This window comes from Chenopodium album, chromosome 12 (genome assembly GCF_948465745.1).
Source record: "Chenopodium album chromosome 12, dcCheAlbu1.1, whole genome shotgun sequence".
In the NCBI taxonomy this organism is placed as follows: Eukaryota; Viridiplantae; Streptophyta; class Magnoliopsida; order Caryophyllales; family Amaranthaceae; genus Chenopodium; species Chenopodium album.
This window is the reverse complement of record NC_137845.1, coordinates 12274107-12300628: the sequence shown is the minus strand read 5'-3', so window position 1 is coordinate 12300628 and position 26522 is coordinate 12274107. Positions and strand designations below refer to the sequence as shown.

General features: G+C 33.9%; 3 protein-coding genes, 1 long non-coding RNA gene and 1 pseudogene across 4 annotated transcripts; all 5 read right to left on the bottom strand.

Moving 5' to 3' along the window:
- Nucleotides 1-9501: 9501 nt before the first annotated feature.
- On the bottom strand, nt 9502-12159 carry LOC145572015 (uncharacterized). The gene is made up of 3 exons (XR_014096668.1): nt 11987-12159; nt 9815-9895; nt 9502-9714 (listed from the first exon to the last, which is right to left on the bottom strand). It is a non-coding gene; the product is annotated as an uncharacterized LOC145572015 (long non-coding RNA).
- Nucleotides 12160-14042: 1883 nt separating this feature from the next.
- On the bottom strand, nt 14043-17099 carry LOC145570876 (uncharacterized). Its single transcript, XM_081630001.1, has 7 exons — nt 16238-17099; nt 15397-15980; nt 15130-15304; nt 14866-14997; nt 14635-14772; nt 14330-14521; nt 14043-14240 (listed from the first exon to the last, which is right to left on the bottom strand). The coding sequence occupies exons 1-7, from the start codon at nt 17051-17053 to the stop codon at nt 14043-14045; spliced, it is 2235 nt and encodes a 744-aa protein (XP_081486127.1). The 5' UTR covers nt 17054-17099.
- A 1-nt stretch (nt 17100) lies between these two features.
- LOC145570875 (uncharacterized) lies at nt 17101-18635 on the bottom strand. The gene is made up of 3 exons (XM_081630000.1): nt 18359-18635; nt 17297-17594; nt 17101-17197 (listed from the first exon to the last, which is right to left on the bottom strand). Exons 1-3 carry the CDS (start codon nt 18402-18404, stop codon nt 17101-17103), a joined length of 441 nt encoding a protein of 146 aa, XP_081486126.1. The 5' UTR covers nt 18405-18635.
- A 419-nt stretch (nt 18636-19054) lies between these two features.
- On the bottom strand, nt 19055-20167 carry LOC145570874 (elongation factor 1-alpha-like; annotated as a pseudogene).
- A 323-nt stretch (nt 20168-20490) lies between these two features.
- On the bottom strand, nt 20491-21141 carry LOC145570873 (receptor-like protein kinase HERK 1). The gene has a single exon (XM_081629999.1). It carries the CDS (start codon nt 21139-21141, stop codon nt 20491-20493), a length of 651 nt encoding a protein of 216 aa, XP_081486125.1.
- Nucleotides 21142-26522: the final 5381 nt, after the last annotated feature.

The following is a 26522-nucleotide window of genomic DNA, read 5'->3' as shown; positions in this document are numbered from 1 at the left end:
CAATATTTGCTTCGCTTCCATTTTTGTGATATCGTGAGTAAAAGTTTGGGTGAAATGCAATTCTATGTATATGTTAATTCATAGATTGTTTCACAAAACTTATACATCGCTTTTTTAAGTAAGGACCAGTTGGAAACTCCATTGTGGTATCCTATCTCTTGAATTGGAGGAATAAGATGTTGGTTGAAGGTGCATCCAGGATTTCAACTCCACAATCCCCCATTCCAGAAATTTCAATGGACACTACTCCGGCTTCAAATGTGGCAACAACTCATCAATTGTCCTTTGCAACCATTGAAAAAGCGACAAGCAGGTTCGATATAGGCTAAAACATCGGAAATAGAGGTTTTGGGAGGGTGTACATGGGTATATTAGAGGATGGGACAATTGTTGCTGTTAAACGGGGTAGTCGAGGTCAATCTCTAAGGCAACTTGAGTTTTTAAATGAAATCAAACAACTTTAACAATTCAGACATCGACATTTGGTTTCTTTGATCGATTATTGTGCTGGAGGAAATGAATTAATCATCGTGTACAACTATGTGGAAAACGAGTCTTTGAAGAGTCATCTCTACGGAAGTGCGAAGCCTAGCCTTAGTTGGACAAAGAGACTTGAAATATGCATCGGAGTTGCCAAAGGCATTCAGTACCTTCGTGTGGGTTTTAATGACAATAAGGATAAATATTCATCGAGATATCAAGTCTGGATTTATATTACTTGATGGAAACCTTAATGCCATGATTGTAGATTTCGGGATCTCTAATCCTTAATAATCTTCATCACGGTGATACCACGGTAAAAAAGTACTTTCGGATACCTTGATCCAGATTATATGACCTCAATGAAGCTAATTGAGAAGTCTGATGTCTACTCATTCAAAGTATTACTGTTTGATGTTATCTGTGCACAGCTTGTCATTGATGACAGCTAATCAAATGACCAGTGGAGTTTAGTCTAGTGGGATGTTAGCTCGCAGAGGAAAAATCAATTAGAGTTTATTATTGACCTTAATCTAAAGAGAACTATAAAGCTGGAATGTCTTTGGGAGTATGGAGCTATTGTCGAGAAATCTGTATCTATTGTAGTTGATGATAGGCCTTCGATGGGAGAAGTGTTGCGAAGATTAGAGAGTGTGCTACAATTGGAGACTGTAGTCTCAGATGTTCTAGAACCCAACAATAGCGAGATTGTCCATGTACTAGATGTTGAGGTTCTTGTTCTTCTACTAAAAATGCGACGTTCTCTCAAATGATGGCACATTGGCACCAATGGGTCAATGATTAGGACATTGCATTATGTTTATTGGATTATACTCTGCATAAGGTACATTAATCTCTTATCTATATTCTTACTACTGCAATTTGTTCTAAAGACTTGAAATATGTCATTGAAAATTTTGCAAGTTTCAAAAAGATCATTAGATCACTATTAGTCACATTTAGAGAAAACACTTTCAAGGTAGGAAATCATTGAGGATTAAAGTCCTTAAGAATAAAAATGGTATAATAATTACCGAAAATTTTGTTTTTTATTATCAAACTTTGAGTAGTAAAAGCCTAAAAGTGAAGTAATAGATAGAAAAAGTATCCTCCAACTTAGCTAGATGAATAAAGTACACTCGCTTTGTCTCATGGATCATGATGTTTAAAGGATCAAAAATTATGAAATAAAGCAATGTGATGACTCGTATAAGGCAACCTACTTGAACAATATTTTTGTGTAATATTTAGTGAGACAATGTGTATTACATTATTGAATTCACAAGGAAATTTATACATTACATAAATGTCACTTATTTCCGGGAGTTCCTAATTTGTTTTACATAGTTTTGATATAGTTTTTTTTAGTGAGCTTTAGCACTTTTATCACATTTATCGTGTTTGTGTGTGGAGTGTCGTTATTGCCCGACTCTTTCTTTTCTTGCATATTTTAATTGTTTTTCTTATTTAGATTTAACTTTATTGATTTATCTTGTTTTAAGTAACATTTGGAGAACTTAATTGCTCAAAACAAATATAAAAGATATATAATTCAACAAGTAATGAAGAAAAGTGTACTTAATTTTCAAAGATGTTGGATGTTGGTGGAGATGCCTTTGATTCTAAGGAGGATGTGAGAATTTTAGTAGGGCGTTCTCTGAAGTTTAAAGAAGACGAGATTCATGCATGTAGGTCGGGTCTTTAATTCGAGAGAATGAATGTGAACCTTTCCCTTGTGGAAAACAATTTGTTTATTAATATATGTTTTTTTTTTTTTTTCTTTTTTTGATGAGGAGAATGTGAACTTCTTTTGTTTGTTGTTTAAAACATTACATTAATTGGTATAATTTTTAATCTATGGTATTGTATGAATTATAATTTTGTTAGTTTTTTTTATTTTTTTGGTTGTTGTACAGTTTCATAAAACAACATATTGTGGTCTTAACCATAATTTACGCACACTCTTAGAATCTCAAACAATAAATTGAATTATGGAAGACATATGAGATTAAATATAGGGCAACTAAATTAAGATAGAGATAATTTAATTTTAACATAGATTCATAATTAATTCAATCACTTACAAAATGAAGTATTAACTAACTTTAGAAAGCCACCAATTTAAAGGAAACACATACACATACACTAAGGGAATGAATGAGGTTCCTAGGGTTTTGCTTTCTATCAATAAAAAATTGGTAAAGGTGTCGCTTGTAATAGTACAGGACTATAGGCGACTCGTAAAGTAATACTTTATGAGTCACATATGATAAAAGACTGGACACTTATAGTTTAAGTGTCGTCTATTATAGTGTAAGTGACGTTTATGACTTTCAATATATTTTTAGATGCCTTTTATGTGTCACATGCTTTGTAAGAGACGACTCTAAAACCTTACGCATCACATATTAACTCGAGGCGACTCTAAAAGAGCGACTCCGTAGGGTGTTTTTGTAGTAGTGATGTGCATGATTTACAGCATATTATTCGTAAACGAAACATGGTTTATAGAATTTCAACATTAGCTACATATTCTGCTAATTTTTGTTCGATACAAGATATATAATTTCAACAAATGCTAATACAAGATTCATTAACCTCTACACTGTCACTGCTACACAAGCTTTGTTCTAAATTGGTGGATTGTTTATATTGTCATCATCAAGGCTTTCCTTGGATGAAATGTAAGGTTTATATTTCCCAATTAATGATGCTTTGATTGTTTTTGGGTATCTTGATTCTGATAAGGTTTATAAAACAAATTTTGACAATGTGATTCCTTTTTATTTGTACTTTAGAGTTTAGATTATTAACTTTCTGCCTATCTACTGTACTTTAGAGTTTAGATGTTGTGATTCAATATTGGTGGTTTGTAGGACATTTGATTTTGTGAGCTTTGCATTGATTGTGATTGGTCTTTTTCAAAAAAAAAAAAAAAAAAAAAAAAATTCATCTTTTTTTTCTTTTTAAATTATATATATGTTTTAATTTTAAATTTCACATTGCTCCAATTATCTCATCTATGTTTACCATTTTTCTACAAATCTTTTGTTTTCTCATGAATCCCTCCGTTTTTGTTCCATATTAACCGTTTGCTAATTTCTAAGTTTCAGCCCCCCTACATTCAATTTCCTTTGGTTAGGGATGCTTGGATGCAGTTGCCATTGAATCAGAAGAGGAAGTTGACTCTAATGGAAAGAATCAAGGTAGTGAAACAAACTCTTGAAATTTATTTGTTGTGTTAAATGCTTGCTTAAAAATTCAAAATGCATAACATTGTCAATTAATATCCTCTTTTAGGCAAGAACTTATGTGCTTATTCCAATTTAAATGTTAGTGTACTCATTTTATGATTCTTGATTCTTCTAAGGTGGAATATTGAACTTATAATATAATAAGTGTCGTTATGAAAGATTATACAGGGTTGGGAAATTTTGGCAATCAATTCTAAATGCCAAATAATGATTTACTGTAAAAAAATTTAAATTAAAAACAAAGAGTTGGGGGGATATCATAAGGTTGGTTGACGTTTGTTTATTTTGCCTTATCTGATGTTAAAAAAGAGAAGGTTTGCATCAATTTGAATTATTGCTGACTCTGTACCCTCGGCAATTTCGATGTAAAATATAGCACAATGAGTATGGAAGTTTAATAATTAAACTTACATGGTTATGCAAGAAGCTATTTCTTCATAATTTCTTGATAATGTAATAATTTCTTCATAATTTCTTATTTAGAAATTTAGTTATATCTTCATAATTTGTTAATTGAACTCAAAGTCCGAAGAAGATCTAATATGAATTAAAAGTGTTGCCAAACTTGATTTGCTGGATTTCTAAACCCCCACTGGTGCCCCTCCCCTTCGTGGTGTTAAAGTTGTAGTAACGTCCTTGCCCCACCCCCATCCCCCTGGTAACTAATGGGAGTAGTTGATTTGAATTTCATTAGTTATTATGTTGCTTTTCTTTGCTTATACCGATGTCATCTCCCTGTCTGACATGTTTTAGCGTAATTAACGTGAATGTGGGCGTAATATCATCTACTATGTAATCTAAGTGGGACAGCTTTAGATAGGTTTCCACTGTGGGCTTTTTTTATAGTTCCTTATATTACTAATACTCACAAGCTAATGTAGTATAGATCTTTAGATTATTCATACAATTCAACACTATGAAACACAAACTATGGTATTTTAGATTAGTATATAGTGTGGGTTTTAAGGTTTTTTCTATAAAAAGTGTAATAAACACACATAATTATTAAGATATTTGCAGGTAATTTTACAGATTTCCTTTGGTTTATCTAATTTTTAGATTCTGCAATGCTGATTTCTTTTATGAAGAGAGTATAGTTATCTATTTCTATGGATTGTTTTGCTTTTGATAAGTTTTCATTATGGACAAAGAAAGGACCTTACTAGGTTCATCTTATGGAGTTTACTTTAGCACTTTAGTGTTGTTATCAAAAGATATGGACAAAACCACACTTGCACTATCAAAGTTTTTCTGTTTGTGCTGATAGGATGATTTCCTCTATGAAATTATAGCTACGGATTATCTTGGAGTAAAATTTCGGTCAATCAGTGGGGAAGGCAAAGTAGTTTGTACTAAAGAAATTACGAGTATATAGGATTTTTCCCAAGTGTTTTTTATTTGTCTTGTATTACTGATGCATTGTTTATGGTTGTATCATGATTCAGTGTAATCCAAAATATGTCTACTTCCTTATTATGCCTTTTGTGTTCCTTCTGAAGAATGTTTCTAAATATTCGTCAAAATCTTTTTGTTCCCACAAAGATTGAAGTATTGAAGAGTATTTGATAGAACTGCTTGCTTTTAGCTAAAGACTGCTAATTACTATTGTTAGACTTGATCAATGTCAATTTCGCAGCTTAAAACTTATCTTACTAATAACTTAATGTGCTTTACACCTTATATGATTTCCTATATATATATATATATATATATATATATATATATATATATATATATATATATATATATATATATAATGTTTTTCTGGAAATCCAGTGGGAGAAGAAAAGAGAATAGCTGCAATAGAGGGAAATTCAAGGGTTTCTGCAGCAGCCCCAGTAATGGTGGTGGTTGCGGTGGCAGGAATTTCGACATAGGGGATTGATCAACCAACTGGTTCATTTCCGAGTCCCTGCAGCATAATGGCCTGTGGTCTAGAGAGGAGCCCCTTTCCTGGGCTTCCTTAGCTAGCCACTTGCACCTGGTAGAATAAGGGTGAACACTGACGCTGCAATCTTGGATGGTATAGGGACAGGATTGGGAGCAGTGTATCGAGATGATAGTGGCAAGGTTGTAGCTGTGGCTGTACGAAGAGAGAAAAGGGACAGTTCTGTGGAGTTGGTGGAAGCTTTGGCGGTGAGATTTGGCATCTTGGGGTTCACTCAGGTGGAACTTGAATGTGACGAAATAGATGTTGCGAGGAACTAAGGGCGGTCAAACAACGAAATTATGGTAGGTTTGCTGGAAGCCTTGTGACATGGTCGTTGAAGATATTTGCCTTGCTGTCAATAAATTTGTTACCTTCTCTTGTTATCACACTAAACGGAATAGGAATATTTGTGCCTATCTTGCTGCTAGATTAGAGCCTTTGAATTGGTTGGAGCATGTTTCCGTTGATGCATATCCGCGGGGTGTTGTCGTTGGCGGGGTTCAACTTGCTGTATTATGTTCTTCAATGCTCCCTAATTAGAGGGTGTTCTAATGTTAGACTAATTTGACCTTGTATCATCAAATGAATACTGATTAGGGGGGTTTCTAAGAATATTTTCCAGGGAAAAAAAAATTGAATTCTGTTAGGTTGTGTTTGGATACTCACATTTCATTTGAAATCACTGATTTCAATTCCAGAATTTCAATTTCTAGAATTCAATTCCAAGTTTCATGTTTGGCAAATTAAGAATTTCAAATTTGGAATTTCAAATTCCAAAAACTTGTTTGGGAAAACAAAAAATTTCAAATCCTAGATTCAAGCTAAAACGATAATACACTTCATCAGCAACAAAATTGATTTCTTTTTCCACCAAATTTCAGAATTCGTTTTTGCTTTTCGCTTTTTTCCCAAAATATAAACTTTTGCACATGAATTTAATCAATTCAGAGAATTAAAAAAATTAGAGAAAAAAAAAAAGAAATAAAGAAGAACAAGAAATCTGCCGCACAAATTAAACAAATTGAAACTACAACAAAATTGAAGCATGAATTTGGGGAAAACTTAACAATAGAGAATCCCTAATTTCATCAAATTGACAAAATTAAACCAAAATTTAGGGGAAAAACGTAAGCTTATCAAACAAATTAAAAAGAGAGGAGGTTTGAAGAGTAGAGAAATTCAAAAGCTAATTCATTGGAGGATTAAGGTGTGCTTTAATGGAGGATTCAAGGTAAGCTTCAATGGCAAAGAGAGCACAAAAGCCACTATAATGGAGGATTAATTGACAAACACCGACAGAGGAGATCGAGAAAGCTCAGTATTTCCTTTAATGGAGAAGAACATTTACAGTAGAGAACTCACGATCTTCATGGAGGAGAGAGAAAATAGGAAACCCATCCATAGGAGAGAGAATTTGAGAAATTAGGAATGAGGGTTGGGTTTTTTTTTAACTGTTGGAATTTCAAATGACACCTTTTAAGTTGGAATTTAAATTCAATCAAAATTAACTTTTGTTTCAAAACCTTGGAATTGGGCCAAAACCAATTCCCAAATTCAGAGTAAATCCAAACAGTGTAATTGGGCCAAACAGACCATTAGGGGATTTTCTAATATTATCAACATTTGAATCATCAAATGTGTTGGAATTGTGTGCAGAATCTCTTGCAGTCCGCATGCCTCTAATCTCTCCAATTTGTAAAGATGTAGCACTTTGAATCTCATTTATATACTTTCCGTGATTGCTTCTCTTCTATATTTTGGAATGATATTTTTGCAAGGCTTTTTCAACCACCAAATTTTAATTTCCACCTCTTTTAAAATGCTGATTGGCTATGTTACATGGACTTGGGAACAGGTGTTGGACATGGACACGTGTCCAAGTGTCCGATCTGGCAAGTTCCAAAATTTTAGAACACAAGGACTCTGTCCGATATTTGGACACGGGTACGGGGACACATCAATACGTCACTTAATTTCATGTAAATAAATTATATGTTACAAAAGCTTTAAATTTTTTATTATGTCTACCCTTATTTTTTTTTATTTTAATTAATTCCTCGGTAAATTCTCCTAATAAATGACAATCTTCTTATCTCCATCTTCTCTATATTAATGGTGGTTTTCGAACAAGATATATTTTTCTTTCATGTTTCTTTTTTTTTCCTCTTCTCTCTTAATGGAGTGTCCGAGTGCACAGTGAAGGATTGGACACGTGTCATGTATCCGTGTCCGTGAAGTGTCGTGTCGACAGGGACACTTCGCGATGTTAGCCGTGTCCGATTACCATAGCTGATTGGAAGGAGTATTATGATTTGAGTTCAGACAAAAAATGGAAATCAATCTTTGTTACTGCCTTATGGCATCTGTGGTTACAAAGAAATTTGATGATTTTCGAGCAAAAAACTATTTGTCCCTTACCCTTAATCACGAAATTTCTGGTTGATTTTCAATTTACTGAGGTTGTTTTGCAGGTTTCTAGTCAAAGTAACAATCCAAGGAATGATCAGATTGTGAACAAGAAATGGCAGGCACCCAAAGAAGGATTCTTCAAGATCAATACAGACGGTGCTTAGGTAAATAATTAGGAGCTCTGATGATTCATGGTATGTTGGATTTTCCTGCAAGTATAATGCTGTATCTACTCTTGCAGCAGAGCTCTATGCTATGAACCATGGTTTAGCCATAGCTGAGGACTTAAAGCTGAAGAAAATCGAGATTGAAACAGATGCAGAATCATTGAGGACAATGCTTCTAACTTCAGGCCCCAATCCACACCATGAATTAGCTGCTGCAGTGTATGATGTAGCACATATTGTAAGGAAGTTTGAAGTGGCTATTGTGACTCACGTTCCAAGGAAAGAAATAAGTTAGCTCATAGCGTTGCGGTGTTTGGTAAAAACATGGCAGTGGGCTATAAGACACACTTCATAGTGCTTGAATGTGTTCAGTCTCCCTGTATGAGGAAGATTTGGAAGGCGTTGCAGCTGCTTCAGTCATCTAGTTTCTGCTACAGTTCCCCTCTTCTTGCTGTATGGAAGTTTCTTTTGGGTATGGGTTGTATGGCTGTCGGTTTAGGTTGGTTGATTAGCTTCGGTTTTATGATAGATCAGTGTGTTGGTCTGCTTTTGTGTTGCATCAATTTTTTCCCTTGTACAAAGTGGGATGCAGTTTGTAATTAAACTACGGCAGTTAGCCTCTTAATCTTATGTCATCTCTTTCATTTTTTTTTAAAAAAAAAATCATCAAATGTAGTGGTGTATTCATATTTTACCTTACAATGAATTTAGCTTTAATCTCTTGCCTTACAATGAAAATAGAATAAAGTTTGGGGCATAGTGGGAAATGTTCTAGCCTTGCTTGTATATTGAAACCATCGAAATACTAAAGGTTTTGATGAAATTTTGCCTGTAAATTGTTGCATTAATCCCAGATTGTTTGACATATTTAAGACATTAAAGGATATGTAGGTAAATTAAAAAACGGGTACTGTATTTGCACCCAAAAAAAAAAAAAAAAAAAGGGTACTGTATGCAGGTATTTGTCGAATACCATAATTCTTGGAGATTTACTGTCTTTTGAATTAAGTTTTTATCAACTCCATTTGCATGTACCCGGTGTACAGTATTTTTACTGTACATCGGGTTTTTCTCACGTGCAACTTCTTTATTGTTTGTTTTTTTTTTTTTTAAAATAGCGGAATTTAAAATCACGGAATTTTATACCTAAATCAAAAAAACGCAGAACAATGGAGGAGAGAGAAAGTGAGAAAACGCAGCTCTCGATGATCCATTGAGGAGAGAGAAAGTGAGAAATCGCAAAAATTGCAAAAAACGATCATCAATCGAGGAGAAAAAAGGTTAGAAAACGCAAAAATTGCAGAAATCGATCATCAATAAAGGAGAAAAAAGGTGAGAAAACGCACAAATAGAAGAATTCGATCATCAATCGAGGAGAAAAAAGGTGAGAAAACTTACAAATTGCAGAAATCGATCATCAATGGAGAATTCGACTTTCGATACAACAAAATGCAGCAATCTCATTCACGAATTGCTACAAAAACAAAGGCAAGTTGAGACTGAATTTGAAATCGATTTAAATCGATCGATTATAGAAGAAGAAGAAACTTATTGTTTTGGAGATGAATTCGTACCAATATTCAACCATCCAGACAATGCAGAAGCAATTGATAATGCAGAAGACGCAATACACAATGCTGAAAATCAAGTGGTTCCTGATAAATCAATTGATTCAAATTCAGAACAAACAACCAAAACAAATGCAACTGAAGGTAATTTCTATAAATTTTTGAGATTGTATGCTAAAAAGAACCCTTTGAATACATAATTGTTACCCTTTTTATGCATAAACGTGACCCTATTTATGCCTAAATGTTACCCTCAGATTGAATGCAGAACTTTTGAGATTGCATGCAAAAAGTAACCCTTTGATTGCCTAAATGTTACCCTTTTCATGCTTAAAAGTGACCCTATTTATGCACAAATGTTACACTCAGATTGTATGCAAAAAGTAACCCTTTGAATGTCTAAATGTTACCCTTTTCATGCTTAAAAGTGACCCTATTTATGCACAAATGTTACACTCAAATTGTATGCTGAAAATTCAAGTTGTATGCAGAAAGTATCCCTTTGAATGCCTAAATGTTACCTTTTTCATGCATAAAAGTTACCCTATTTTCACACGAATGTTACCCTTTTTTATGCTGGCTGTGGTTATTATCTGATTTGTTTGTATTAAATAACAGATACAAATCCAATTGATGCTTCTGGTTTAGATCTTAGAGGATCATTTGTTGGTGTGGTAAGAGAAACTTTTGAAGAAATTTTGGAATTGTATGAAAAACATGCTGCTATACTGGGATTTTCAATAAGAAAACATACAACTAGATTCAAACAACACACAAAAATAGTAACTGAGAAAAACTATGTGTGTTCTGCTGAGGGAAAGAGACATTCAGGTCAGAAGAAAACAAAGTTAGTTGAAATGGTTGATGAAGAGGATGTAAATGTAAAAGCAAGAAAGCCAAGACAAGTAGCCATTACAAGATCAAATTGCAAGGCATGCATAAGAGCAAAAGTGACTAAAGAAGGACAGTTTGAGGTGGTGTCTCATGTTATTCAGCATAACCACGAGCTAACAAAGCCACAGTGGCATTATTTGCATCGTTCTGAAAGAAAAATGACAAAGGAAAAAACTGAAGCAATCAAAACAATGAAATCTTCAGGTTTAACTACAATGGACACTTACTATTACATGGCTACAGAGGCTGGAGGAGAACAGAATGTAGGCCATAGTGTTGTAGATCACCTGAATTTCTGCTCAAGGTTAAGAATGGAACAAATTGAGGCTGGAGATGCTCAAACTTTAGTGAACATTTTAAGTCAAGAACAATCAGAGGATCCAAACTTCTTTTTTAGAGTGAAGTTTGAAAAAGAAGGAAGAATTTGCAATATCTTTTGGAGAGATTCAATGATGCTAGAAGACTATAGGATATATGGAGATGTTCTTGTCTTTGATACAACATACAGAACTAACAGATATAATCTTATATGTGCTCCATTTGTTGGCATAAATAACCACTGGCATAATTGTATGTTTGCATGTGCTTTTATTGGGGATGAAACAACAGATTCATTTGTGTGGTTATTACAAACCTTCTTCAAAGCTATGGAGGATAGAAAACCAACTTCAATATTCACTGACCAGGACCAAGCAATGGCAAATGCAATTCTGGAGGTAAAAGATTTATATTGACATCTTACAGATTTGAGATCTGACAATAAAGTTTTTCTTTTCACATAAAAGTTACCCTTTTATCTGCATAAAGTTATCCTTTTTAGTGCATAAAGTAACCCTTTTAACAGCATAAAGTGACCCCTTTATTTTCAATGCAGGTGATTCCAAATACAAGGCATAGACTTTGTATATGGCATTTGGAGCAAAATGCCATAACCAGATTTGGAGCTCTTAAAAAAGACAAAGAATTCAAATTTGCATTCAACCAGTGCTTAAAGATGTGTGTGACAGAACAAGAATTCGAAGAAAAGTGGCAGGCAATGTTGCAGAAATATGAGTTGACAGAACACTCTTGGTACAAAAGAGTGTATGAGTTGAAAGACAAATGGTGTCCTGCCCTTAGTAGAGATTTCTTTTCAGCAGGAATCTTATCGTCACAAAGGAGTGAAAGCACTAATCATGCTATAGGATTCAGAGCAAGTAAAACAACTACTTTGACAGAATTTTATACCATATTTAAGAAGACAACCAATCGTTGGAGAAGCACAGAGAAATATGATGAATTTACCTGTAGCAAGTCAATAGCATTCACTTCATTGCCTCTCTCTGGAATGCTAAAGCATGCTGCACAGGTAAAAAGTTAACTGACAACTACATAAATTACACCTAATATATGGCAATTTAAATGAACCTACATGATTTTGATGTACAGGTTTTCACTTTATCACTCTTTAGAGATTTTGAAGAGGAGTTTGGATACTCTATGGCAACAACTGTTCAGATGTTAGGCAGTAATGAAGAATGCCTACTTTATCAAGTAACACTAGAAGACAAGCCATGGTCTGCACATCAAGTAAACTATATACATGAGAGCCAAACAGTATGGTGCACTTGCAAAAATTTTGAAGCATCTGGATGGTTATGTTATCATTGCATCAGAATTCTACATTTGCATTCAGTAACAAGAATACCAGATAAGTATGTTTCAAAAAGATGGACTAAGTTTGCAAAAACAGAGGCATGGGATAGGTTGAAGAATCAGGATCCTAAACAGCGATATATTCCATGGAGGCAAACAATGATGAGGAAATACTACAATCTAATCTTAAAAAGTTAAGAAAATGAAGACACAAGAGCATTTATGGAAGAAAGCTTCAGAAACAGTCTTAAAATGGTGGAAGACTTACTTGCTATTGCTGCTCAGAAAGAAAGTGCAGAAGCTGCTTCTAACATTCCTGATGTGGCAGACAGCACTCAAAGCAATACTGGCGTTTCTTCAGCATCGAGTACAAGCACAAGTGTACCACAAATACTTGATCCTAAAACGGCTGTAACAAAAGGAAGAAGCAAGAGAGCAAAAGGAGGACTTGAAAAAAGCAAGAGAAAAAGAAAACCAGCACTGCCACCTCCAAATTCAGAATTTGGATCAAAAACACCTAACTTACGACTCTTTTAAGATCTTTTTTTGAACATTTTTTTTTTCGAAATTAATATACCTTGTATTGTTAAGCTTCAGAAACAGTCTTAAAATGGTGGAAGACTTACTTGCTATTGCTGCTCAGAAAGAAAGTGCAGAAGCTGCTTCTAACATTCCTGATGTGGCAGACAACACTCAAAGCAATACTGGCGTTTCTTCAGCATCGAGTACAAGCACAAGTGTACCACAAATACTTGATCCTAAAACGGCTGTAACAAAAGGAAGAAGCAAGAGAGCAAAAGGAGGACTTGAAAAAAGCAAGAGAAAAAGAAAACCAGCACTGCCACCTCCAAATTCAGAATTTGGATCAAAAACACCTAACTTACGACTCTTTTAAGATCTTTTTTTGAACATTTTTTTTTTTAAAATTAATATACCTTGTATTGTTAAACTATTTTTCTTTTGTTTTTTTACTCTATGACAAGTTTAATGAAAATGTGATTGACACTTTTATTAGCAGATATTTAATTCTTGGAAACATCAACTTATGTTACCCTTTTCATGAATTAAAGTGACCCTTTTCATGCATAAACGTTATCCTTTATATCCACTAAAAGTTACGCTTTCTGGTAATAAAAGTTACCCCTTTTGTCAATAAAAGTTACCCTTTTCACGCATAAAAGTTACCCTATCTATCCAAAAAAAGTATACCTTATCCTTTCTATCCACTAAATTAACCTTTTCTTTGTTAATAGTTACCCTTTCAAGTAATAAAAGTTACCCCTTTTGTCAATAAAAGTTACCCTTTTCATGCATAAAAGTTACCCTATCTACCCAAAAAAGTATACCTTATCAAATATAAAAAGTAACCCTTTTTATGCCACAAAGTAACCCTTTTTATGCACAAAAGTGACCCCAAAAAACATACACCAGAACCTTTCAAATTACTTAATGTATGCACATACATCAGTATTCCAAAAGAACAAAAAACTAACCACTAAGTTTAATTACATCATTTAACTTGATGTATATGCACAAACATTAAGTTTTTTCATTGTTCAAAAAATGCTCCTAGACCTAATCAACCTTTGCTTCTAACAGTCATTTCACCCTTTAGAAGGAGTGTACTTGTCTGTCTTCTTTTTTGCCCTTTTTCCTTTGGGATTCTCTTCGTCTGCCTCTGCCTTTGCTTTTACTTCAGCTGCCATTATTCTTTCTTCATTATCTTTCTTCTTCTTTGCAGCAATTGCATCCTTCTCATTTCAATTTCTTGGCAATAAGCAGGATCTTTCTTCTTCTCATTGAACTTCTCTAATTCTGACAACACATCATTCCTAGATTCATTCAAATCACACAGCACCAGTGTCGTACAAATCTCACCTCGCAGAAATTTTCTCCCAATAATCTCACAACAGAAAAAAAAAACTTATCAATATGTAATTAATAAAAGCATTAGAAAGGGAAAAACTACATACAAAATAGATGAATAATTACTGTTTTGAGTTCATTTAATTTGAACGATTCGCCAACAAAATGGAGCATGTGATACATAACAAACACCCCACAGTCCAAATTGTCAACTTTTTCTTTTCTCCATTCCAACTCAACAATTTGAAACCTATAAGAAGGTAGCTGAACACTCTTTGGATGATTTCTTTTTCCGAGAAAAACACCCATTTGATCACACTGACATAAAATATAAAAGTTTAGAATAAAATAAAACAAGAAAAAAGAAAAAAAAATTTAAATGGAAACAATAAGTAAACAGAAACATAACAATGAAATCAACATAAACATACCAAGTGTGAAGACAATTCTTTGGTATATTCAAGAGCATCATCACGCCAGATGATATTGTCAAGATAATATACCACCTCTTTTGTATGATCAATAACAAACAAAATGTAGTGATTCTCAATAAGAACAGGAAAATATATCTGAAACAGAAAAAATTAAAACACTGATTTAGACAGATTAACACAAAACAGAACTTTTTTAAAGTTTTGATAGTAATTTATCATGAAATATACCAGTTCAGCATCCATAATATCACATTCAGGATTCTCATAGCTCAACCAACCTTCCCATAAACCGTGCAAATCATTAACAGCTTGTGAAACTTCACCTTTGCCAATGTTTTCACAAACATGCAAGAATGCAAACTATTAAAAGTATGAGAACTTGTTTATATAAAAAGATAATAACTTTAGTGCACATAAAGGGTAACTTTAGTGCACATAAAGGGTAACTTTAGTGCATATAAAAAAAAAAAAAAAAAAAATCAAATTACTTACACTTTGCCTCACACCAAAGAAGAATTTTCGAGGACCAGAATCAAAACATGCCTTCTCGTTCAAATACAGGCAGTAGCAATCAATGATGCACCATCTAATTCTAAGTGGAGCTACCAGGGATACCATGTCTTCTCTTGGAATTAAAAAATTCATCCCAATAGTAACAAGATTCTCACTGCAACAATAAAAAATAAGATAAGCATTAAACAAAAAAATAAAGGAAAAAAAACATATAAAATATAATTATTATAAAAAATGACATTTAACTTCCTCATCATTGAATCATCCTTCAGTAAACAATAATCAAGAATTTCCTGATGTAACTTGGGCAATTTCTTGAAAATCCGAGCATTAGACCTCAAAAACAGAGTAAGAAAAGGAACATCCACACCTACTGGCCCACAGTCGAGTGAGCAAAAAGATTTATTGCCTCTGACGATACGTCTAGAAGCATTTGCTACAGAAGGCCCAGCATCATCCTCAGACCTATTTATCAAAACACTTTTTCCTTTACCATTGACATCATCCTCAGGCCTATTCAAATTCAAATCTTCTGCAGGTTCATTATCAGGATCATCATTGTTATGACCTTCAGGTTCATAAAAATCACGAAACATTTCATGAATAGACTTCATCTTGTTACACTCCTCAATTAAACCATCTAAAAGCTTCAGGTAATGAGGATCAGAAAGTAACTGTTGTGTTTGAGAAAATACAACAGGATCATCAGAGGATAATGATTCAGTTCTGCGAGAAGCAATCATATCACTCAAGGTTTGAAAACCCTGTGACTGAACCAACAATAATACATCCATATTTCTTTTGACCAAAAGAAATGTTTCATGAACAGCCTGCAAACATATGAACCAATAAGAAACTATACAAATGTAAAAAATAAAAATAAAAAACAAATGAAAATTCATGATATATGCATAAAGTTACCCTTTTAAATGCATAAAGTTACCCTTTATTATGCATAAAGTTACCCTTTAAAATGCATAAAGTAACCCTTATAACTGAATATTTAGGGTAACTTTAGTGCACAAAAAGGGTAACTTTAGTGCATATAAAGAGATAATAACTAAATAAAAAAAAAAAGAGCACTTACATCAGTTGAAATTTCTTTAATTTCATCATCAGTCATCACACTTTCTGGAAGATCAAATGCAAGAATGCGGCCACTTCTACCACTTGTAGAAGCCCCTTGACCACAAGTTTGCTTAACAACAGGAGTTATAGGATCCCTAACTTCAGGCTGTGAAACAGGATATGTAAGGGTATCCAATGGTCCCTGCCCAAAATCACCAGCTTTAATCTCCAAATTGATCCGCTTCTTAATCTTCGCATCAGTCCAATGTTGAATCAAAGGAAGGGTACTACTTTCCTTTTCTCCTTGGAAATTTAATCGATGAAAATACATAATTTGCAAAGCTAGCAAACAACCACTTACATTTTGAGCATTTTCATCATTCTTATAATTCACAACAGCCTTCTTTAATTTTTTCAAAACATATGAACACCAATCAAATGTTTTGATTTCATCAACATTTTCCACAGCCTTCAGCAACTTCAATGAAACAGTCCTATTAGTAGTAGGAGCTAAGAAGCTAGACATAGCATGTAGCACAAAACATCTCTTGAATTCTTCACCACCATCATCCAAATCAACCATCCTAGACTCCACTTTTGACAAATGTAGAAGTTGCTTCTCAATAAGACCATAATCATGTCTCCATGACTGAATGATACGTTTATCTACACTACCTTCTTCAGGATTCTTCTGAAGTTCAGGAACAGCAATCTCACTCATAGGCAAGCCAAAGACATCACATATATCATTTTTAGTAACTACAAACTCTTTACCAGCAGCAATAGTGAACATGCAGCTACCTCCATTAAAGTGTTCAACCAGCCAATGTAGCATTTGACGATTCAAAGTTTTCAATTTCAGATGTAATAAACCACCAAAACCTATTTTTCAACAGCTTTTTGTTGATTAGGACTAAAATTACTCATCATTAATTCCAATGTGTGTGGTCTGCACCTTGCAATCAAGGGTCTTTTTTCCCTAAATAATAATAATATAAGTAAAACAATATCAGAATTAGAATCAGAATCATGATATATATGATTAAAAAAATACAAAACAAAAAACATTTATACTTACACAACAGTATCAGAATCAGAATCAGAAACTACTTGCAATTCAGCATCTGCTTTGGCCTTCTTAGATACAATTTTAGACTTCTTAGGAGATGCTTTAACCTTCTGAGACTCTGCTTTGGCCTTCTTAGGAACAGTTTTAGCCTTCACAGTTTTAGCCTTCACAATGTTAGACTTCCCAGTTTTAGACTCTGTTTTGTCCTTCTCAGGAGCTGTCTTGTTCTTTTTAGCAGGCTCTTTACCTATTCCTTTTCCCCTTGAAGGCGATTTATAACGATATCCACCTATTGAACCACCTATATCTAATTAATACAGAGGATAACCATAAATTACAAATTACTCAGGGGAAAATTTAGAATATATGCATAAAAATCCTTTTTACTGCATAAAGTCACCCTTAAAATACAACAAGTAACCCTTTTAAATAAAAAAGTAACCCTTTAACAAGCATAAAGTGACCCTTTTAACTATATAAAGTGACCCTTTTAACTATATAAAGTGACCCTTTTCACTGCATAAAGTCACCCTTTAAACTACAACAAGTAACCCTTTTAAATACAAACGTGACCCTTTTGACAGAATAAAGTGACCCTTTTCACAGCATAAAGTGACCCTTTTCAAAGCATAAAATAACCTTTGTCATGCATATAAATAACATATGTATATATTACTCACACACAATGCACAATGCACATATTACTGGTACTCAAACACATATACACAAACACAATGCAGATATGCATACTATTCTCATAATCTAACTAAAACCTAACATCAAAATTTGAAGAATAATGAATAAAACTTCTGAAAACAAACATGCAAAATTTGTTTAACATGTAACAACACCACAACACATATATATCAAATTTTGAACCAATTATCACAATGAACAATAAAATAAAGCAAAATTAAACATAATAACTTCAAAATTGAAATTCAATTATCATAATATGCATAATAAATCAACAGAAAACAATAAAAAATAACATGCACTACTAATTCGACATATATAAGCGAAAATTCAATTGAAAATTCGAAAAAATGATGAAAAATTAAATAAACACACCTTCTTCAGCATCTACAGCCTTCTTTGTAATCTTCTTCTTCACCATTGCTGAAACTAACACTACAAAAAACGAAAACAAAATCAAAATCAAAAAACCTAAAAATCGAAGAACCAAAACAATTTAAACTAACAAAAATCTCAAAAAAATAAGTAAACTAACCACAATTAAGCGATAAACAACTTCACAAGTGAAAGAAAAGTGAGAAAAAGCTCGAAAAGCAACAATGGAGGAGAGAGAAATCGCTCGAAATCGCAGTTAACTGGTTTTTAGAGAGAGAAAAACGAGGAGAGAGAAAGCGTGAATGAGTGAATGAAGGAGAAAATCAAGGAGAGAGAAAGTTCTTTTTCTTTAATTTTGGAAAGCACGTGCCCAGGACAGTTTTCTTGTCCTTAAAATCCGCCATTCAATATCATTATTGAACACCCGCTTTTTTTAAAAATTTGTGAATTTTTATATATGGAAAAAATAATCAAATTTGATTACGATTATATGGCATAAATACAATATCAGTTGCTATTGTATTTGATGAATTATGCAAATAAAGTCAATATTAGTATGCAATTATCTTTCATAAATACAATATCAGACTTCTACATGAGAAATCAATCATCAGTAAAAAAAATCATCAGTATCTCAATCCATCCTCATTTGTATTTGTTGTGACCATACTGCCTTGTGAGTTACTGTCCTGTGAGTTACAATAAGCACTCGCGACAAGGCTTGGTTGGAATCATCTTAACCATATCAGCGTCATCGTTCTTCAAGAACTTGGGTTCCTTCTCAATCTCCTTACCTGAACGCCTGTCAATCTTGGTGACTGGCTCAACAAACTTAACAACAATGTGAGAAGTGTAACAGTCCAAAACTGAGGCATAACCGTTTCCAATCTGCCCAGGGTGGTTCATGATGATGACTTGAGCAACTGCCTCCTTGCTTGGCAGGGTCATTCTTGGAGTCAGAAGCAACAAAACCATGCTTGAGATCCTTGACAGCAACATTCTTAACATTGAACCCAACATTGTCAACAGGGAGAGCCTCTGGAAGAGACTCGTGGTGCATCACAATGTCTTAACTTCAGTGGCCAGTCCAGTAGGACCGAAGGTAACAAGCATACCAGGCTTCAACACACCAGTCTCAACACGTCCCATTGGCACCGTTCCAAGACCTTCAATCCTGTACACATCCTGAAGTGGAAGACGGAGGGGCTTGTCTGAGGGCCTCTTTGGCTCGTTGATCAAGTCAAGAGCCTCAAGAAGGGTCGGTCCCTTGTACCAGTCAAGGTTGGTGGACCACTCAATCATGTTATCACCCTCAAACCCAGAATTGGGAATGAATGGGATTTTGTCTGGGTTGTAACCAACCTTCTTGAGGTATGAGGAGACTTCCTTGACGATTTCTTCGTACCTATCCTTTGAGTACTTGAGGGTGGTGGCATCCATCTAATATAAAAAACAAAGCATTATCAGAATAGAGCAAACAATTTAATCACAAACTCTTAAGTCTAACAGAAATCAGAGCTTCAGAAGGTTTAGTACATTGCATATCAATGAAACAGTACGAAACTGTCCAGGGGCATCGATGACAGTACAGTAATACTTGCTGGTCTCAAACTTCCACAAGGCAATATCAATGGTAATACCACACTCACGCTCGGCCTTAAGTTTGTCAAGCACCCATGCGTACTTGAAGGATCTCTTGTTCATCTCAGCTGCTTCCTTCTTGGTACTCGAGACAATCATGTTAGACTTGTAGCTCTGAAACCATTTTAGGCTTGTATAAGACTGCCCGCGAGTCTTCAGATAAGGCATATATTAGCAATGTGTCTGCACAAAGCATGTAAGCTTATAATATATGTTTATACTGAGCTGATAGAAATATACAATTACTTGGTATTAGTTAAAAAAAAGCTTATCTTGATTTCATCTTTTATGTATCCCTTCATTCCTCCTATAGTCCTAATTATAATGCTATTACATTTAACCGGACTATACAAGAACCATTGATCTATAAATTGAGTAATGTATTCAGTACTGAATGCCAACAGATGTCTAGGAATTGATGACTTTGAGTCAGATGTGATTTGGGAGAGTGGAGCTAATTAGCACAACGTTACAGCTTACGACGGTATGACTTAAGGGCTGCTGACCAACATGATCGAGCCAAAATATATAGGCTCAAAGTTGTAGGTGAAAGAACCAGAAACATTTAGAAAACTGCAGGCTCTCAGTTTGCCAAAACGCTTCATTTTCATTATTTCCAACCCGTTTAAAATACCATCATGCTGGATCACAAATGATATTGTTGGTCCGATGTGTACATGAATTTGATTACTTTCAAAGACAAGAGTGACAAAATCCAAGAACACGGGAGTTTTCAAATGGTCGTTACTTAAAAAAGTGATGTCTAAGTTTTGTAAAACAATCCATGGATTGACATATACATTAAATTGCATTTCACCTAAACTTTTATTCACGATATCACAAAAATGGAATAGAAGCAAAGATTGAAACCCTTCGTCAATTTCAAAATTCCATGTGATATTAAAAGTTTCACTAGGATAATCTTGAATCTTTACTCTCCTACAACTACTATACAGTGCCACAGATGCATCATTTTTTGTTGCTAAAACATCACTTATGGCATAATGTATAACCTCGATATTCTTTTGAATAATCCTAGTGAAATACTTTTTTTCTAAAATCTTGTTGTCGGAAACCCACGTTCTCCATAAAGAGTCATTATCGTAATGGGTAAACGATCCCCCTACATCTATCCGAAACATAGTTTCAAAAAGCCCTGTATTCAAGTCCTATGAAATTGTCTTTTGGGTGAACTAATATGGCTTTATTTCGGATTAAAGAATCAGGAATTAAGGCTATTTCTAATGCGTTCAAGTACGCCATAGAATTATGGGTAGGTGATGAATGATCATGAGATTACCCAAAGTGACATTAAAGGAAAACTCTTTCATGATAGGGAATTGAAGATTAAATTCCTTAAGAATCACAAAAAACTTTGTTTTGCTTAAATCAAAACTCGAAGAAATAAAAGGATAGAAATATAGTCGAATGAAGTATCTTCAGACTTGGCTAATTGGAAAATTGTAAATTGCTTTCCCCTCGAAAATTTTGGCGGTGTTATACAACAGATTGTCATCACAAGAATATACTCATGATTGAAATGGACATCACTTGGTAAAAACTTTACTCAGCCTCTGTAATAACTATACCTCAAGATGCTTCTGGTAATAACTATACTCAGCTTGTGTATGAATTGAAGCCACCATTCTGTGTTTCAAACAATAAGGTTGGGCATAATTGACGAAGGGTTACAATATTCAAAAACTTTTGCATGCCCCACTTTACAATAATTTTATTGTACATCAAACATTTTGCGAAAAGTGATCTTTTTTTCTTACAAAAGTGACTCATATTTTCACAAAAGTGACCCTTTTTTTTTTATACAAAAGTGACCTATATTTTCACAAAAGTGACCTTTTTTTTTCACAAAAGTGACCTCTTTTTTTTTTTTTTTTTTTTTTTCCAAAAACAGAGTATCAAAATCAACAAAAATAAACACATACGCATGCAAAAGTTTTTGTTATATAAATATGCTTGATCACTAATCTTACATTCATACTTGGGAAAGTTTTTGCAAAAGTTTTCTTGTTGGTTTCCACTCTCATCAATTAAATTTAGAGATATATGGGAATATCAGCACCTTCCTTCAGATCTCTGAGTGACCGATTCTGCATCTTAGGGTAGTTTAAAGAGTGGATGTTATGGGAGTTGGGTTTACAAACTTCTGATGGTTGATTGGTCATACACTTATGTGTTGGGGCTGTATCATTTTTATGAAGGTTGTACAGTTCTTTTATGACCAATCAACAATGGCAACCTCACTAATCAACAATGGCAACTGCTATGCCTTTGTTTGATTTGCAGGTTTCAAAGAGTTGTGTGGGTGTTTGAGGTTGCTGTGCTGGGGTTGGTTCTGGTGTTTGCTTCACTATGTTCGCCCAACATGGTGCGGCTGATTCCGGTGGTGGTGGCGGTGGTGCGGCTGATTTCTGCGGTGACTCCATTGCTTAGAGTTGAGGTAAGAGAGAGAAAATTGAAGTTGCCCAGCCGATTTACACTAATTTAGTGTAAATCGGATGTTATTAAATATTTGTGTACAATATTTGCTTCGCTTCCATTTTTGTGATATCGTGAGTAAAAGTTTGGGTGAAATGCAATTCTATGTATATGTTAATTCATAGATTGTTTCACAAAACTTATACATCGCTTTTTTAAGTAAGGACCAGTTGGAAACTCCATTGTGGTATCCTATCTCTTGAATTGGAGGAATAAGATGTTGGTTGAAGGTGCATCCAGGATTTCAACTCCACAATCCCCCATTCCAGAAATTTCAATGGACACTACTCCGGCTTCAAATGTGGCAACAACTCATCAATTGTCCTTTGCAACCATTGAAAAAGCGACAAGCAGGTTCGATATAGGCTAAAACATCGGAAATAGAGGTTTTGGGAGGGTGTACATGGGTATATTAGAGGATGGGACAATTGTTGCTGTTAAACGGGGTAGTCGAGGTCAATCTCTAAGGCAACTTGAGTTTTTAAATGAAATCAAACAACTTTAACAATTCAGACATCGACATTTGGTTTCTTTGATCGATTATTGTGCTGGAGGAAATGAATTAATCATCGTGTACAACTATGTGGAAAACGAGTCTTTGAAGAGTCATCTCTACGGAAGTGCGAAGCCTAGCCTTAGTTGGACAAAGAGACTTGAAATATGCATCGGAGTTGCCAAAGGCATTCAGTACCTTCGTGTGGGTTTTAATGACAATAAGGATAAATATTCATCGAGATATCAAGTCTGGATTTATATTACTTGATGGAAACCTTAATGCCATGATTGTAGATTTCGGGATCTCTAATCCTTAATAATCTTCATCACGGTGATACCACGGTAAAAAAGTACTTTCGGATACCTTGATCCAGATTATATGACCTCAATGAAGCTAATTGAGAAGTCTGATGTCTACTCATTCAAAGTATTACTGTTTGATGTTATCTGTGCACAGCTTGTCATTGATGACAGCTAATCAAATGACCAGTGGAGTTTAGTCTAGTGGGATGTTAGCTCGCAGAGGAAAAATCAATTAGAGTTTATTATTGACCTTAATCTAAAGAGAACTATAAAGCTGGAATGTCTTTGGGAGTATGGAGCTATTGTCGAGAAATCTGTATCTATTGTAGTTGATGATAGGCCTTCGATGGGAGAAGTGTTGCGAAGATTAGAGAGTGTGCTACAATTGGAGACTGTAGTCTCAGATGTTCTAGAACCCAACAATAGCGAGATTGTCCATGTACTAGATGTTGAGGTTCTTGTTCTTCTACTAAAAATGCGACGTTCTCTCAAATGATGGCACATTGGCACCAATGGGTCAATGATTAGGACATTGCATTATGTTTATTGGATTATACTCTGCATAAGGTACATTAATCTCTTATCTATATTCTTACTACTGCAATTTGTTCTAAAGACTTGAAATATGTCATTGAAAATTTTGCAAGTTTCAAAAAGATCATTAGATCACTATTAGTCACATTTAGAGAAAACACTTTCAAGGTAGGAAATCATTGAGGATTAAAGTCCTTAAGAATAAAAATGGTATAATAATTACCGAAAATTTTGTTTTTTATTATCAAACTTTGAGTAGTAAAAGCCTAAAAGTGAAGTAATAGATAGAAAAAGTATCCTCCAACTTAGCTAGATGAATAAAGTACACTCGCTTTGTCTCATGGATCATGATGTTTAAAGGATCAAAAATTATGAAATAAAGCAATGTGATGACTCGTATAAGGCAACCTACTTGAACAATATTTTTGTGTAATATTTAGTGAGACAATGTGTATTACATTATTGAATTCACAAGGAAATTTATACATTACATAAATGTCACTTATTTCCGGGAGTTCCTAATTTGTTTTACATAGTTTTGATATAGTTTTTTTTAGTGAGCTTTAGCACTTTTATCACATTTATCGTGTTTGTGTGTGGAGTGTCGTTATTGCCCGACTCTTTCTTTTCTTGCATATTTTAATTGTTTTTCTTATTTAGATTTAACTTTATTGATTTATCTTGTTTTAAGTAACATTTGGAGAACTTAATTGCTCAAAACAAATATAAAAGATATATAATTCAACAAGTAATGAAGAAAAGTGTACTTAATTTTCAAAGATGTTGGATGTTGGTGGAGATGCCTTTGATTCTAAGGAGGATGTGAGAATTTTAGTAGGGCGTTCTCTGAAGTTTAAAGAAGACGAGATTCATGCATGTAGGTCGGGTCTTTAATTCGAGAGAATGAATGTGAACCTTTCCCTTGTGGAAAACAATTTGTTTATTAATATATGTTTTTTTTTTTTTTTCTTTTTTTGATGAGGAGAATGTGAACTTCTTTTGTTTGTTGTTTAAAACATTACATTAATTGGTATAATTTTTAATCTATGGTATTGTATGAATTATAATTTTGTTAGTTTTTTTTATTTTTTTGGTTGTTGTACAGTTTCATAAAACAACATATTGTGGTCTTAACCATAATTTACGCACACTCTTAGAATCTCAAACAATAAATTGAATTATGGAAGACATATGAGATTAAATATAGGGCAACTAAATTAAGATAGAGATAATTTAATTTTAACATAGATTCATAATTAATTCAATCACTTACAAAATGAAGTATTAACTAACTTTAGAAAGCCACCAATTTAAAGGAAACACATACACATACACTAAGGGAATGAATGAGGTTCCTAGGGTTTTGCTTTCTATCAATAAAAAATTGGTAAAGGTGTCGCTTGTAATAGTACAGGACTATAGGCGACTCGTAAAGTAATACTTTATGAGTCACATATGATAAAAGACTGGACACTTATAGTTTAAGTGTCGTCTATTATAGTGTAAGTGACGTTTATGACTTTCAATATATTTTTAGATGCCTTTTATGTGTCACATGCTTTGTAAGAGACGACTCTAAAACCTTACGCATCACATATTAACTCGAGGCGACTCTAAAAGAGCGACTCCGTAGGGTGTTTTTGTAGTAGTGATGTGCATGATTTACAGCATATTATTCGTAAACGAAACATGGTTTATAGAATTTCAACATTAGCTACATATTCTGCTAATTTTTGTTCGATACAAGATATATAATTTCAACAAATGCTAATACAAGATTCATTAACCTCTACACTGTCACTGCTACACAAGCTTTGTTCTAAATTGGTGGATTGTTTATATTGTCATCATCAAGGCTTTCCTTGGATGAAATGTACCGGATGACGAATACTACATCATTCATCACGGGTCGTTCTTTTGGTTTTTCATAAAATTAAATTTGATTCAATTCATTTAAATACAGGCAGAAAAGGCATACTAAGGTTTATGTTTAATTGTTTATACGTCTCCGGTGTTTTCGAGTGTCCCTTTATACACTTTTCCATAGATGCCTTACTCCACCAGACACTCCGGATTAAACTTCTTTGTAGCAGTTTCTATCAATTGATAAGATAAACGCTTCTTAACTGGCAGACTATCGTCAATGACCTCAATATCATCTACTCTTTCAGCTATATTAGGCTCTTTGTTGTCTGAAGAAGAAAATTAAATAGAGGAGAGTCATCAGTTGATTACTTATAATCCTTTGAACAAAAATAAACATTTTATCTAAGATAAAGGCATGAAATTTAGGGGAGAACTTCAATTAATTAGTAGCTTATTGCATGTTAATGGCTTATTTCATGTTAATGCATGTTAAAGCATATTGATGATACATAAGTACACCCATATAATATTGTAAAAGACATAATATATGGTGATATAAGCTAAAAAGAGATCAGAACATGAAAATTTTAGTTGATAATCTAGAAATCAGATGAAATCGATACAATAACATTGGCAAAACAAGCTTGGTAATGTAAGCAATTCCGGAGAGATCACTAAGTAGTAATTGTGATAGATTGTGCTTGAACATTTTGTGCAATTACTTTTGTTTAAGCAAGTATTAAATCTAATCAAGAGAAGACTTGACATTGATTATAAAAAATAAAGGCCAACAAATAATAAGCTAAGATGCATAGTAAGGGCATGAAGG

Excerpts from the sequence above, each read along its gene's own strand:
- LOC145570876 (XM_081630001.1), bottom strand. The coding sequence starts at position 17,053 with ATGCTACATTGGCTGGTTGAACACTTTAATGGAGGTAGCTGCATGTTC. Across the intron at positions 15,981-16,237 it reads TTAAAGAAATTTCAACTGAT|GCTGTTCATGAAACATTTCT; the intron begins GTAAGTGCTCTT and ends ATATGTTTGCAG. Across the intron at positions 14,773-14,865 it reads ATATTATGGATGCTGAACTG|ATATATTTTCCTGTTCTTAT; the intron begins GTATATTTCATG and ends TTTCTGTTTCAG.
- LOC145570873 (XM_081629999.1), bottom strand. The coding sequence starts at position 21,141 with ATGTTTCGGATAGATGTAGGGGGATCGTTTACCCATTACGATAATGAC.
- LOC145570875 (XM_081630000.1), bottom strand. The coding sequence starts at position 18,404 with ATGGTGAAGAAGAAGATTACAAAGAAGGCTGTAGATGCTGAAGAAG. Across the intron at positions 17,595-18,358 it reads GGCTGTAGATGCTGAAGAAG|ATATAGGTGGTTCAATAGGT; the intron begins GTGTGTTTATTT and ends TGTATTAATTAG. Across the intron at positions 17,198-17,296 it reads TCTGATTCTGATACTGTTGT|GGAAAAAAGACCCTTGATTG; the intron begins GTAAGTATAAAT and ends ATTATTATTTAG.